Genomic DNA, 15,611 nt, shown 5'->3' on the forward strand with positions numbered 1-15,611 from the left:
GCAAAAAGGGGGCGGTCGCTGGTCGCGTTGTACAGTGGGTCGTTATACACAGTATGTAAACTATAGTTTTTACATGGGGGATTTGGAAATGGTCTTCATACACAGATGGATGTTATGCACAGGTGGTCGTTAAGGCAGGTTTGACTGCAGTAGAGCCGTGATAGATGAAGTCAAAGCGGCACTGGCGAATGGTTGTGGTATTGGGTTCATTGATGTTTTGGGAGTTCATTGGATTAGTTGAATTGATTAAAGCAAGAAATCGCATCAAGTAAAGCAAAAAACATGGGGCCAGATGGGACAGCTGTAAATTACTGCGTAGTTGATGGTGGAACGTTAGTGGATAGTAGTAGAGTGGTTGATGAAGTCAGAACACTGGTTGTTTATAAGCATGAACTTTCATGGCACTGGTCAAAGAAGTTTGCATCAAAGAGAAAAACTGAAATGCTTAAAGCATGGATTGTGTCACAATGGATAGCAACATGTCAGTGGATCAGTGAGTTGTTCAAATGATGAACAACTTTAACAGATCAGCCATCAACTGCGGTTGACCAGACAGAGGAACCATCCTTGAAGATTAACAGGCGTCATTACACTATGATTTATTGATTATGCCTTTTCCAAAATATGCTGAGTTTCTTGTCAGTGTATGTTGAAGGTTGAAGTGTACATATAGACTGCACAATAATCCCCAGTTTGATGGTCAAGCTCAGCCTCCGTTAATTGAATGTGATGCGTCACGTCCTCAGATTGTGTTTTTATGCAGAACATCTCTGTACCGTTTTTGAATCTGGATGATGTTGAAAGCTTCTTAACAGGTGATAATTTGAATGCTATGATGTCTGCTCTTTCTTTGTCAGGTGAACAATGACAGCACAGTCCGCCACACCCACAACCATTCCAAAGGCGTTTCCAAGCCCCAGAACCAGTTTGAGATAGCCTTGGATCAGACGCTGAGCCACCATGACACCAAGGCCCTCATGAAGTGCTGCGAGTCATTGGCATTCCTGGTGCGAGACGCCGCCCACGTCACACCCGCCAACTTTGAGTCTTGCGTCCATGCCATCAGGAGCTTTGTGGAGGCCACAGTCAATGGGGGTAGGTGCTGCACAACCCTATGTAGATTTGGGTTCTTTTCTTAGCAGATAATGTTCAATAGTTCAAATTGTGATTGCTCTATGGTAGCCATAAACCCCCCCTCCTATCAAAAGAATTATCTTAATTTGGTAATATTGTTGAGTGCAAGATTGCAGGTTAATCAAGCAACATTATCCCAATCATACCCCTACCTTCCCAACAATGTTACAAATGTTCTCATTTTCATCAATCTATATTTGTATTTACTGGAGTTTTAAAAGAAATTTACGCCTTGAATACACATTAAGTCAGCCTCCTCCCCCATGACAAAATCGTTGACCAAGATATGTGATGATGTTTCTTGTGATGAGTTAAAGGAAACATTGTTTTGCGTGTACAGGGAAACTTAGACACGATCGACAAAAGAAACCTGAGCCGACAAAAGACAAGAAAAACTCCCGAATGTCACGGAATCAGAGGAATAAAAAGGGTATGCCCAAGATAAGCTCTGTACCCGAAAAGATCTCGCAGATGGCAGACGGGGCAGACGATGGGGAAGATGATGGACCTCCTGGAGGCTATCACTCGTTGTCTGTACAGGTGGGTCATTGGCTGATTCAAAAAAAGAAACTGGGTACTGATTGGTTGAGCGATAATGGCAGGGATCCCTCAGTTTCAATGCAGAATCTGGATTAGCTGATTCAAAGTGAATGCAAATTCTGATTGGTGGAATCTCTTAAAGTGGTGTCATTCACTTTTAATGCTGGTTTGGAGATTGGTTAGATTTAAACAGACTTGAGCTTTTGATTGGTTGATGTATTATGAAGGCATTACTCATGCAACATTATGGGATAGGGAATGGAGGGTCCAAGCAGTGAAGGCTATGATTGGTTGCATGTTGGGAGGAATTTGTTGCTGAAATCAAAGATAATAATGGTAAAAATAGATGTTGAATTTGGAAGAAATTTTTTAATCTTTTTGTTATTAGTTACTGGACCTGATGCACACCCTCCACACGAGGGCAGCATCCATCTTCAGTTCCTGGGCCGAGGAAGAGAAGAAAGGGGGATCACAGATGACGATTGACGCAGGAGCAAGTGCATTGTGGGTCAAATGCTGGTGCCCGCTACTACAAGGTTGTTGTCTTGATTGCTTACAGTCACATAATGGGGTCGTTGTTCACGTCAGAGCGGGGCATTTTTGCAGCTTTATATTGCGTGCAAGGGAAGGGCCATCCAATTCCAGCCTGTTCATGTGTGTTTATCATTCATGTATGTTTGAAAGTCAGTTCTAGGAAGGTATACTTTGGCTAAATCCCAAGAGCTGAGTGCAATTACTCCCAGACTGTTGAGACATCACCATGAAACAGTCTGGAAATGGATTCTTTTGCTCCTGTTTGCATGCAATATTAAGACACAATTGCAGTTATTCCATGCCAGGGATGTAAGGTTCATGGACAGTGTTCTCAGCAACTGCAGCCTCGAAAGGATATTTTTGTGCATGTCCTTCAGCAGTAGACATTAGTTTGAGCAAGTTGGTTCAATCCATTGCTGTCTGCATTCATTCTTCAAGCTAACAGAGAATGCCTGCTTAGAAACAGAACAGTGTGAATGATGATCCAAGGAAATTGAATTATGGAAATGAAGAAATGGGAAACTAGCATCCTTGTTAGCAATATACTGTGCTGTTTTATAAAAAGCAAAAAGCAGAGAGGTACCAGTCCGTCAGTACATTTCATAGGATTGGGTCATTTAGTTGAAATGGCAGAATTCTGTCGAAAGCATGGGAAAAGAACAGGTTGCTAGCCTGAATGGCATGTCGTTATTCCTGTGACTGGTTCTTAACACATCACATAAATTTGCCAATGGGAGTTTTCTGCTCAGCAAAGTTTTCCTGCGCGCCGATCCAAAGTGATAGAACTTAATGTGAAGACCTCCTCCTCTCTCACTGGCAGGCATCGCCCGGCTGTGCTGCGACATACGACGCCAGGTACGCATGCAGGCCCTGACCTACCTGCAGCGGGCTCTGCTTGTGCATGACCTGCAGACGCTGTCGGCTGTAGAGTGGGAATCCTGCTTCAACAAGGTCCTGTTCCCGTTGCTCGCCAAGCTGCTGGACCAGATCCACCCTCAGGACCCAGTGGGGCTGGAGGAGACACGCATGAGGGCTGCCACCCTGCTGTGCAAGGTGAGTGGGTCTGAGGTGCTGTACCCAGTATCACCGACATCAGTGGTGTTGGGAGAGGGGTTCAAATTTTTGGCTATGTCTCTTCATATCTTGCTCTTTTAAATTTTTGTTTGAGTTTTTGCTCCAAAAACGTCGGCATTTGCTCTAGGAACCTCAACAGGTATGGAGTCGACCCAGTAATGGAATTATTTTATTTTGTTCAAATGTTGTGTACCGACAAGAGATTTTAGTGTGGGAGGTGGAGCCTGAGACAAGAGGAAGCCGATATTTGCAAAACTGCCTCCACGTATGCAGGAATAGGTGCTGCGTTCTCTGTGCAGGTGTATTTAGCAACAAGGCCAGTCGGACTTGCCTCATTAATGCATAAAGCTTAAGTGGACAAAATCAACACACAAATTTCAGTGAGGATGATCGAAACTTGTGCTCTCCCCAACAACCCCCACAGGTATTCTTACAGCATTTGACACCCCTTCTATCGCTGTCTACATTCACGGCACTGTGGCTCACCATCCTGGATTTCATGGACAAGTACATGCATGCTGACAAGAGTGACCTACTTGTAAGCTAAACCGCTTTAATGTTGCATTCTATATTGCAAGAATTATTGTACTCAAGTGTTTTTATCCAGCTTAATAGCAGTTAAAATTTTCTGTAAGCAATCTGTAATGGCAGACTGGTATGCAACGGAGCCTTATGCTAAATGTTTGTTGTGATCTATGTAAAGTTTTAGAGGCCTTATAGGGTAATCTAATCTTTTTAAATAACATTTCGTGGGGGAAAATTGCAGCTCAATACAGGTCATTTCATTCTCAACACTCTCTCAGGCAAGTTAAGTAAATGTTACTTAACAGTAGTTTTTTGCTTTTAGCCAGTTTGTTTGAGGAGCGTATTCTACACAGCAACTCATCAGATAGTACGCTGTGTCTGCATTGGGCTGTGTAATGCTAACTGTTGATTTGTTTGCTCTTTCCTTGTTTACTTACAGTATGAGGCCATCCCGGAATCCTTGAAGAACATGCTGTTGGTCATGGATACGGCAGGCGTCTTCCAAGATGCGGCCGGCTCAGAGCGAGGCCAGAACTGCCAGCTCTGGGTCTTCACCTGGGAGCGTATTGACTGCTTCTTGCCAGGCCTCAAGAATGAAGTCTTCAAGCCCCACGAGCCAGGTAGGTTCGGTCCAGGCCATCAGTGAGGCGTTGGCTGTTGGCTGTGCTATACATCCAACCACGCGCGTTAGCCATTTGTTGAAGATAGCAGTTTTTAGCCTCAACGTTTTGGTGCAGCCATGTTGCGACTGCAAGATTGGTCTACAGCGCAATGTTTGTTACAGGGTTCATTCTCTTCCAGTGTATTTATTATCTGGGTGTATTTCCTGTCAATTCCTTGTCTAGTTGTGAGCAAAGAGCCGGCACCAAGCATGGCCCCTACACCAGATGACATCGTTAGAGATGGCAGTCCAATTGAAGAGGAGCAAGTTACTGTCAGTGCAAAACCAGAAGGTAGGTCAACAGGGAAAAGTAATATCACAATTTGCTTTAGAACTTCAATCTTTGTGGATGGATATAAGAATCACTTTTTATCACCAGCAGTGTTTTTTTCTTCCAGTAAAGCTGTGACATCATCATTACCTTTTTGTTGTCATAGAAGCAAGCCCAAAACCTTCAACACAGGATGCCACCCCCACAAAAGATGCCCTGCCCACTGCAGGAACAGCAGCCACGCCTACAACCACACCCAGCACCATTGAGACCAACCCAGTCACCAGCCAGCCCAACATCATCCTGCAGCCGCCCCTGCCCTACCTGGCCCCCCTTCCTGGGGCCCAAGAGGCCAAGCCGGGCAGTTCCGTGCCGTTCCTCCTTAATCCGGCCATCCTGAAAGGCTCGCCTATCCCCATCGTCGCGCCCATACTCCCGCAGCCCGAATCCTCCACAACGGGAAGCTCTTAGATATTGGCCAACGACCGAGCGGCAAACTCACTCAAGACCTCTTTCCCAATTGTTTTCAACCATTGTGTAAGATTTCATCAGTCACACCCCATGGCAAGGGTGCAGCTATGTTGTAATACATCAGTCAAATAAAGCACAAGTAGGACGAACACAAACTATCGTTTCTTGAAGCAAGGAGCAGGTTCACTTCGCTGTGCCTTACCTGAATTGATTCCTCACTTTAGTAAAAACATTTCACTCTAATGACACTGGGTGACATATAAAAATATTATGATTTGATAGCGGTCAGAGATTGAAAAAGATTTGAGGACCAGTGCAGTCAACAAGTGGGCAAATCTGTTAAAATTATTTGAAACATCAAGGAACTCCTTTAGTCGTTAGCAATAATTAACATCTTTTACGATCTGATTACATTCGTTTTAATCTCTGGCTTTACATATAAACTAATACCTTGTCAGTTCACGGATAACTGTATATAGATAGATCTTCATCCTTGAAAGAACAGAGAAAGCATTAAATCTAAAAATAAATTGAACTAAAACCTGTAACATAAAAAGGTGATCGAAAAAGAAATTACTTCACACTTTTGGGGAATGTAACAAAAAGGTTCATTTTACCCTTACAAAAACAGCAGTACCAGATCCATATAAATTGTGGAAAAATTTGAAGGATTTGTTTTATGATCATACACTGCTTTAGGAAACCAAAGTTGGTTACTCACAATTTTCCTTTTCTTTCTGCATATGTTAGAGTAATTGGTGTTAACACTTGTGCAATGTTGAATTCTTAACATCTGTGATTTTAGACGTTACGCATTGTTTTACATGAGAATCGTTAATTTAGCTAGAGATGAAGCTGTGAGTGTGATGCTGTTGTTTTGCCAACTTTGTTCACTAGACAAATTGAGTGACGCCCGTGAGAAAAACTGATGTTGGTGAAAATGTGTTAAATATTTCATAGTTCTTTTAGACAAAAACAAAAGCTGCAGAAACGTTAAGTCACTTGCAATGAATTCAATGTTACGAGAAACAGTATTTTTTAATTAATCTTGTTAAATGTGCACGAAAGTCATCATCGTGTTCAGCCTTTCAGGTTTATTTGAAACTTAGGTCTTATTTTCAATTGCTAAAAAAAATCAAGACCAGTGCTGTAACTATCATTTGAGATTAACCCAAAAAGTGGATAAGTCAAACTGTTTATCCACTATAGCTTGTGGTTTTTATGACAACATTGATGTACAGACAAATTATGAGGTGTGTTGAAAGGTACGGTAAAGCAAGAGTCATAGGGTCATCTTTTTGTCCTGTACTACAACAGACCAATCAGCTGAGGTGGAAGAGAAATGAATCATGGGAGACCTCCTTCAGTGGAAAACAATTTCCCAGATATTAGTGCGCATGCTCTGGGGAGAACCTGGGATAACTCGAGTGCTGCTGCTTAGTGCATTTGTGCCCATTCTGATGAAAGCTTGTGGTATGTACATTACACCACACACATAAGAACCAGTGCATGCTTTCTGTCTATAGTGAATAGGCCGCACAGTGACCTCCACGGTCCCACCATAGAGGCCATTTGTAGCATTCCCTTGGTTTCTAGATTCTTGACAGGAGTAAAGTAAACTCTTGGGCCCGGTATACAGCTCTTGCTGTGGGCTAAATCCATGTTCTGTGGTTGTGTGCCACACTAGGCAACCATTTTCGGCAGTGTATTTTGCCTTCAGCATTGAATACTGGTCAGTTGGTGTTGTGCATCGTCTCAATGAGCTTCAAGCAATTCTGTCACATGTTGGCACAGTATTTGGACACGCATTTTTGTTGCCATCACAGATGGACAGTTTGTTGAGACCTATCTGTTTTAAACAACGCCTGCACTCTTCCTGGAAAAAATGCCACTCTCAGGTACAGCGATTTACGTCAATTTGATGACACTGAATGCATTTATGTAAAGAAAATCAAGATTTACTGATTTATTCATTGGTAATGTAAATGTATATAGGGCATGTTGGCTCTGTCCCGCAAATTGTCAATTTTCCTTTGAGACAAATTAAGAAGGATCTGAATACTGTGAAAAAGTCTGGGCATTGATGGAACAGACCCACGGATGTTGCCCCTAGTTTTCTCAGAGATAACATTGGTAAATGGATTCCATGAATACACACATGACAATTGGGCTTCCAGGAATTGTTGATGACCATTTAGCAGTGGTAAATCATTTCAATGATCACTAAGATATCAGACGGGGATATTTCTCCCAGTTCACTTACACTGCTGTGAACTTCTTCAGTGAGTGAGACTATTTGTATAAAAATTTGTGCACATCTTTGACCCTAGAAAAAAAATCAGAAACCACTTTCCAGCTCGGTTGATTTAAAATAAGTGGTTAGAAAAAAATCAGGCATTTTTTTAACTAGCGTTTGAAATTATGTGTGTGCCCTCTGGCAAGTTGAGGTTGAATTGGGTTGGTTTGTAGTTAGGGACACGTAGGCATGTCATGTAAGCCGCCCAATTTGCTTGCATTGAAGTAAAGCTTTGTATTTAGAGAAGGGAGGTAACACACTGAGCAGGTTTCGGATTCAGACTTTTTTTTTTAAAAATTACTAAAGAGCTGTACGTATTGCTTGAATTCCTGGATGAATGTCGTCCATTTCAGACACTGAATAAAATGATCAGATGCTGAATTTGTCCACATGATTCACAGCTGAAATTTTCTTCCAACAATCCTGGAATGAGACACCGGACTCAGTGCTGGTCTGATATTTGTTCTTTTGATTTATTTTTTAATACTCTGCGTGTAACCTTAGCAAGTGTTACATTTTAAAGTACACATATTTTAAGATGTAATTTGAAAGAAAAATACTTCGCACATTTTACAAGTGCGACACCATTATTGAATATTTTGATTTAAAAGTGAAACATGATGTAGTACCCTGCTCATAGATAAAGGCTTAGGATTCCCAATAACACACAGAAGGGTGAGGGCTTGAAACAAAGTGTTTAAATGTTTGTGTATATAATTATTATGGTCACTGCATGGGTATCATTGTACTTGTACATTGGTAATGTTCACTTGTATATCTGTAATTATCTGATGTAAACTACATTATGATTGGACATGTTATTAAAATGGATACTGTGGTCAGAATAGTTTGCAAAAGATGTGTTTGTGATAAAGCAAATCTTCCTGCATAGATGAGTGCTACATCATGGATTTCACCTTTGCTACAAGCAACATCCTTGTAAACTATTTAAAGTTCTCCCAAAATATCTGTCAGGTCATGCCCACACCAGATATCACTGCTATACGAGAAAAAAATCACCCTCCATCATCATACGTGTTGGAGTCCATTGTTTCTGTATATACAGATCCATGCTTCGGTATTAGAATTCTACAACGCAGGTCTTTCCGTGAAAAGCTGGCCACGTAGAAAAAAGCACATTGTACAATCTCACATTAATTTAAAAAGCACTGTTTTATTACAATGATATAAAAATCATGATTTGCACATTTCACTGGCACTTTAGAAAACAGAAATCCAATTCAACAGATTATTTATCAAACCAGGAACTCATTCCGTTGCTTGAAAAAAACACCATGATTTAAAAAGCAAACCATCATCCTAAGTCTTTGTTTTAAATCAAATCCATCAAGAAATCTTTACCTTGGGCTCAGCAGTGAACAGAAAACATTTCAGTAGTAGTTTCTGGTCTGATCTGCTGGCAAATTGTGCATTTCATGTAAATCTAGAAAAGTGGAAGAGGTTTCTACACAGCAACCGTGTACAAATGGGTCCCAGATCGGAGGATAATAACTTGAATGTACACGAGGCTTTTACATCAAGTAAGTATCTCTATTAGAAGGACCAGTCTTGGTAACAAAGGTTTCCAGCAACTAGAATCAGGGAATACTATTAAGATGGTACCATGCTTTTAAGCATCTGAATCAGAAAGTTAAAATCCTACTGGACAAAGACATTATTCGTGTGTGAAATTTACTAGCGTGGGTGGTACCGTACCATTTGAGAACAATGTAAGGCTGTTTGCAACACTAACCATCCATCAACATCAGATGACGCTGTCAGCTAAGATGGCACAGAACTTGGTTTTGCAAATTTGGTTAGTGGTTGCTGGAAACAAACTCCCCTACAAAGGTGTGGAGTGCAACTGCGGTCCTGTATATCTGGGACAAAAAAAAGAGAACACTTTTCATGTTCTAACAACTCAGATGCTACGCAAAATTGGAATAAATCAGATTTTAGGACGTAAGAATAACGGGCTTCTCTATGTAAGGACACTGACTAGAATAGCTTCCTAGTGTTTCAGGGGGCAATTAAGTTGCACAATAGGAGCCATAGTCAGTGAAGAACAATGCCAGCGTACAATTGGCATAAGACTTCAAATACATGGCAGCTTACATGCATCAGTTGCTGTTCCTACGGCAGGCTTCATTTTGGGTTACTTTTGGCATGCGCCGTTCAAATACTGAACTGGTTCACTGGTAGGGGGGCCTACTATACCATGTACCTTTGGGGGGATCCTTACTTATGAAAGAAATTGGCACTTCACCCCCACCCCCAACTCATTCCTAGCTATACTGGGGAGGGGGTGGATTTACAGTACCCCATCCTGAGTTGACTTGCCTTTTGAATGAAATCGATTCGTAGGAGAATCAACTCAGGAGAAAATACTATGAACACCATGAATGACTGACTCACCGACGTCACCGTCTGGGACCTGCCCTCTTAGTCTCCGCACAATGCTTTGAATTAGCGCCTTCATTCCTCCCGTCCTCTCGTTCTTGCCACCCCCCTCTGAGTCTATCGTCCTCAGCGGGTTAAAGAGCGCCCTCCAGCAAAGCGAACCGCTGGCACTGTCTTCAACTTGAACCTCGTCATCCCATATCACCTTTGCAACTGGGAAGATCAACGGCTTGATGAGCTCATGACCCCATATCATCCAGAAGTCTTTGATTGCGAACGGTACCAGTTCATGATCCTGTTCACAAAAATTCAAACACATGCATAACGTTACACCAATGATCGTGCAAATAAAGTACACCGGAAAGAATCATCTTAGTCATTGGTAGGCCCTAGTAACATCAGTTCAGTTTCAGCAAAAATGACCAACTAACACCCGTTTGATTCAGGCCAGGCCTCTGCATCCATTCATCCATGTAGGCTTACTACAGCAAGAATAGCCAGAGGGAACCTAGATTCAATCATAAACAGGGTACTATATGCTATACGAATATGTAAATGTACTGTACACTCCACCGATATCTACTGGACCCTATTTATGGGTCTAGATAGAAGACAAAATGGTCAAAACGTGCAAGTAACAATTGCATTAGGGGCTTAACGTTAGGCCTACGATGCGACTGTCTGGTCCCATTCAATTTCAGTTCAAAACCAAATACAGTGTATGTTAACATTTTGATCTGAGCCCCCTCCCCTCCAAACAATCATGACTGAAAAGAAACCTATTGTTGTGACAGATCTGCACCTTAAAGCTAGAACACTCAAATTAAAGCCAAGGCTCAGCCTCGGACCTACCCCCAGAACTGTGAGGTCCACCCCATTCCAATGAACCTCATCAGTTTGTAGGAGCGGGGAGGACATTGGACCCCACACTTCTGGGGGTACCTTGGACCTAAACATGACAGCATGGCGCAGGCCATGAACCTCAGCACAGCACTCTGAAGTCTGCTTACGTAATGAAATCACAAATTGAATTCATTCATGTCATTAGAATGAAGGCTTGAGGTACTCAAATGGGAGAAATAGACCCTAGCAAGCCTAGCCCATTTTCACAGTCAGCACAAGCTGCCCAGTCTGAGCTCTAGGTCGGACGTTAGTCAGGAGGAATCCAACCTGAGAATTGTGTCTTTGAAAGTAGGCCTGCGAATTTTCCAACACAGGCCTAGTGAATATCCTACTGTGGAGTTTGTTGCACTAATAAGCAGAACTTGGTAGGCGCTGCATAGGCCTCTACTTCTAGGGTACCAATGAGGTCAGAAGCCGAGAGGGATTAAGCATGGAGGAATGGAGGAAGCCACCTCCACATTAGACCTTCAGTTTTCCTCCTAAATTTAAATTCTGAGAATTGTTTTAGTTTTCAGCATCATGTCCGTACTTGTACATCATATACAATCATGACATGAACATGTACGCCATCTGTACCCCGACCGTGCTATCGCTACTAAGTACTTGCTAAAGATCGCACAGCTTCGTGGCGCTATACAATCTTTGCTACTAGCGGTACCGTACCGTACCGCTGGTGGTGGTCATGGTGAAACCGTAAATGCGCGCTCACTGTCGTCACGCGCAAACTCGTACTAGTGTGGCGCGCGCGTAGCCATCAGTTAGTGTTCAGCTTAATGTGTCAGAAACTAGACTAGACGAAATCGCGTGTGCGATAGTTCTGATTAATTAGATTAAAATTTCGCCGAAATGGCTTTTTAACTTCCAAAGTTAGATTTTTGACCTAATTACTTGTGTTTAGCTTTAAGCGTGTTACTATACTGTACACGGTAAATTTGTGGCAGAGACTTTAAATGTAATCTTTATATACATTATTGATTCCACTTCTTGTATGAAGCACTGGTGGTTCAGTGGTAGAATTCTCGCCTGCCACGCGGGAGGCCCGGGTTCGATTCCCGGCCAGTGCAATGATTATTTTTCTTTTTCAAAACTATTTTGAAGCGAAAGTGAACAAAACACTTAAAGAGTGTTCTTTTGGGAACAAATTTCACTCTTTTTAATTTCATTTTTGATATTGTAACTGTGGCAACAGATCTATTCGAACAACGGTGCTGGATGTCGCCATCAGAATTTAGAGTTTCATAAATTATTATTAATCAGCATTTTCGAGGGGGTCTGAAAAAATGTTCTTTATATGACCGAAAATTATGCATCTCTTACAGCCCTTTTTCGGAAAATTAACTATAAATCTATAGGCCTACATCGAACTTTCGCGATCATCAAAACGGATTTTGATGTTATAATACTTACCCCAAGGAGTTTTTCTGTTTTCTTAAACTCCTGTCTCGGGCATTTCTCGGAAAGAAGATATTTAATCGATACTAAAAACCGGTCTCGATCTTGGTCTGTAAGGAGATACAACGTCTCATTAACAGCTTGGTTGAAGATTTCCCTGTTAAGTCCCGACACCAGGAACTCGGCGTTCTGCTGTGAACAGAAAGTTAAAAAAAACGATTTATCTGTTTGCCAGTGCTTTTTATTCAGGAAAAAATAGCTACATCTCTTTTTGCCCGTCGGTTTCAGTCAGGTACAGCAAAAAAAGACTTACCGAAGTTTCATGCATCCGGTGGGCGTAGCAGTTACTGTTCTCCCCAGTTATCGGAGGGCACAGTGAGGTTTTTATCTTGGCGCACAGAGATCCTATCATCATTGGATCTGTGTCGTCTAGAACCACTAACTGCTGCTTAATGATAGGTAGGTATATGAAAGGAAAATGAAAAAGATTCGACAAATATAATTCCGCGATGTCGAATATTGTTGTGGCAATTTTGCATTATTTTATATTGTTTGTATAAATTAAAACGACGGATATGAACAGTTTTAAATGGAGGGTGTAGCCAAAAAGGGAAACAACGTATAGGATTCATTTTAACCCACGGGAAAACGAAAGCACCGCATCTTTGTGAAATCCTTCAACACTGAGGAGAGTAGCTGAGTGTAGTGTTGATGTAGTCCTTCTCTGGTATAACTGCGACAGATGGTAAACTGAACCACACAAAGAGTTGACCTGGGTAAAACGTGGAAGTGAAGAATGTTGAATGCATACATGCAACACTGATACAAATGATAGTACGGTACAGAAAACAACGGTAACACCAGCAAGCAGTGGCGTGTGGTAGGCTTTAGGCAACAGGGGTATGTAACTCCCCCTCCCCCAGCAGATGCTTGAAAGGTGTCCCCGTTTGAAATTTAGATATTAACAAAAATTATACAACCCGCAGTTCCCGTGTAATGCTTTCAGGGCCTCGTGCAAAATGAGTGATGCATGTATACCCAAGTGCCCCAAAAGTTCTACCCCAGTCAAGCCATGGCGCCACTGCCGAAACGACAGGCCCACTAGCTGCATACGTTGGAAAACAATCTTCACCTCTGATAATCGGGAGCGAGGGTCACTATTGCCTGGTGATAATTGGTCAGTTTCAAGCTGTGGTTGCAGAGAATCATGGGTGTCACATAACGACCTGCTGCGCCGTTCCCAAGGGAACATGTTTTCCTCAAGATCTCCGTCATAAATGGAAACGACAAAGTAAGATGTTCGGTTTCCTTTTTGATAGAGAAACTCTTTATGGCCTGCAAATGAGATTGAAAATTTAAGTATTAAAAACCAGCTAGAAAATGGCAACATTTGCGAAGATTAATACACATGGAATGAACCTTCCATGAACCAGTAACAGGTCATCCGTGTTGATGTTATTAATTGAGCGTATGCAAACCTGTTGAATGTTGTCAGGAAGACATCCAATCACATCCATCGTTAGATTGCAACCAGACATCTCGCCATAATACACACAAGATTTTTGCCTTTTCTTCCTCTTTTCTCCACAAGCAGTCTTCGTGGTCTCAGGCTGTGTTGTAGACGCATCGTGTCTAACATCAGATTTTCTCCGCTGACACTCTTGTTCGTAGTCCCGAGCAGATTTTGCAAGGTCTTTGTCGTGCGAATAATAAAATTCGTCTTGCTCGGTTATCGGGGAGACGTCTTCCCTCGCGCCGAACGTGATATCTTCATTCCTTCGAAAATCCCCGAGGGACCTTTCGCGTCTTAACTTGTAGCTGTAGTGCAAGTTGAATAGTGCAAGTTGAATAAAGATAGGTTGGAAACACATTGGAAAAAAATCTGACTCAGAAGTCACATTTCTTTCTTAAAACATTTTGCAAACCAAGGCTTCTAGACGTACATAGGCCTATGTTGATTCTCGACATTTCAGAAAAATCGTTCACAGTATCATTAGCATTCTAAACTCGTCATTCCAAGAAAGAAATTACGAGTGAATCTTATAACTTTTTTCTCGTTTCCATGTTTGCAAATATACGTCAGCCTATCAAATGATTCATGTATCTCTTTGTTCTCAGTCAATCATCTGCCTGATTCCATCTCACCTCGAACCCAGGATGTAGTTCCACGACGCCGTGAACTTTCGAAGGATCTCAGCACTCTCTATCAAGATGGACTCCATGCCGCCTCAAGTCCCAAAGATGAACCTCAAAGATCCAAGTTTTCCAAAGCTCGCCAGTGCAGTGCAGGTATTTGGACCTCTCTATTCAAACAGTATTTTCAGTTTTGATAGTATACGGTTTTCGATTGAAACATTTCCACGCAAACTTCATCATTGGTACCGTGTACCAGTTCGGGTGGTCAGTGCCAAACTCCGATGCATCCCTAGCGCCGTGATTATTCGGTTATATCATTTTGAAGCAGACCTAGGCGTGCAACAAAGGGTGCCCTGGAGAACAACTTTTGGACGTGAAAAGACACATACCTTCAAACAAATTTTGATTTAAAGTTTGCCAACATGGATAATCACAAGAACATATATCGATCCCTGCACCATTGATTAGTGCGTTCTTGTTCGTATATTATACAAGTAATCTTGGACTCGACCTAAGTCAAAGTGTGGCCAAAAGTCACGGAGCTGATGGGCAGTGTAATTTATTGTTTTCAAACAGCAGGAAAGTCGAAAATTGATCCGAGCAGACTAGCGGTATAAACCACTTGTGTTGTTTCCGGATGTCGATGCGGAATCGATTACCACTTGACTGCCGAGGAACAGTGCAAAAACGATCGAATTGAAACCAGGAAAGGTGGCAGGGCGGCCGACAAAGAACAATGCGGAAAGTTTCATTGCAGGACACTACATGAATTTGAGAACCAAATATTCTAGACCAGCTTGACAATGAAGAAATTAGCTGGTAATATCTTCTGTATTTAACATTCACAGTGTGTATTCATGGTCATGTGTTAAGTGCCAATTTGGTAGCCTGGCGTCCGGTGTTTTGAAGGTCGCAGATACTCTCACACAAACTTAACGGACTCCAAGATTCCAAGTATTTTTTCCTACATTACAACTTTTGGTGTAATTCTATACTTTTCATTCTAGGCAAATTTCAAAGGTCCCTTTTTAGAGGGTCCTATTGGGTTTTTATATTGCGCAAAATATTCAGAGATGGCATCACTAAATTCCGATGTCATCTTGGGCGAAAGCTTCAGTCTGAAATGTTTGCAGGCGTCAATTCTCTGAATATATTAGAAATTGGTGCAGCTTGAAATTTTAGATATCAGTGTTCCAACTTGGAAGGTGCCATTGCGTTGCTTTTCTCCAAATCCGACATATTATGCCACGTCATAAGGAGAAACCACAACGTTA

General features: G+C 41.9%; 2 protein-coding genes and 1 non-coding gene across 4 annotated transcripts in view; 2 read left to right on the plus strand and 1 right to left on the minus strand.

Annotated features, from left to right (window-relative positions):
• The window catches only part of LOC110978671 (Golgi-specific brefeldin A-resistance guanine nucleotide exchange factor 1-like), a 29,719-nt gene extending 21,368 nt beyond the window's left edge, over nucleotides 1-8,351 (plus strand). The window contains exons 25-32 of the mRNA XM_087129872.1: nucleotides 858-1,095; nucleotides 1,475-1,674; nucleotides 2,063-2,210; nucleotides 3,029-3,261; nucleotides 3,707-3,820; nucleotides 4,247-4,427; nucleotides 4,653-4,760; nucleotides 4,906-8,351. Coding sequence (XP_086985998.1) covers nucleotides 858-1,095; nucleotides 1,475-1,674; nucleotides 2,063-2,210; nucleotides 3,029-3,261; nucleotides 3,707-3,820; nucleotides 4,247-4,427; nucleotides 4,653-4,760; nucleotides 4,906-5,210 — 1,527 coding nt within the window. The 3' untranslated portion in view covers nucleotides 5,211-8,351. The remainder of the gene's footprint in view (nucleotides 1-857; nucleotides 1,096-1,474; nucleotides 1,675-2,062; nucleotides 2,211-3,028; nucleotides 3,262-3,706; nucleotides 3,821-4,246; nucleotides 4,428-4,652; nucleotides 4,761-4,905) is intronic.
• Nucleotides 8,352-8,660: 309 nt separating this feature from the next.
• LOC147795939 (uncharacterized) lies at nucleotides 8,661-14,905 on the minus strand. Of its 2 annotated transcripts, none has more exons than XM_087129874.1 (8): nucleotides 14,347-14,905; nucleotides 13,680-14,019; nucleotides 13,334-13,536; nucleotides 12,844-12,973; nucleotides 12,515-12,646; nucleotides 12,217-12,390; nucleotides 9,922-10,201; nucleotides 8,661-9,386 (listed from the first exon to the last, which is right to left on the minus strand). In XM_087129874.1, the coding sequence occupies exons 1-8, from the start codon at nucleotides 14,421-14,423 to the stop codon at nucleotides 9,289-9,291; spliced, it is 1,434 nt and encodes a 477-aa protein (XP_086986000.1). In that variant the 5' UTR covers nucleotides 14,424-14,905; the 3' UTR covers nucleotides 8,661-9,288. The 2 variants fall into 2 exon arrangements, with proteins under 2 accessions (XP_086986000.1, XP_086985999.1); XM_087129873.1 differs by having other exon boundaries at nucleotides 12,217-12,393.
• Trnag-gcc (transfer RNA glycine (anticodon GCC)) lies at nucleotides 11,803-11,873 on the plus strand. Its single transcript has one exon. It is a non-coding gene; the product is annotated as a tRNA-Gly (tRNA).
• Nucleotides 14,906-15,611: the final 706 nt, after the last annotated feature.

The sequence above is a fragment of the Acanthaster planci genome, linkage group LG19 (genome assembly GCF_054643075.1).
Source record: "Acanthaster planci isolate LZ-2023a linkage group LG19, COTS_SCS, whole genome shotgun sequence".
Taxonomy (NCBI): Eukaryota; Metazoa; Echinodermata; class Asteroidea; order Valvatida; family Acanthasteridae; genus Acanthaster; species Acanthaster planci.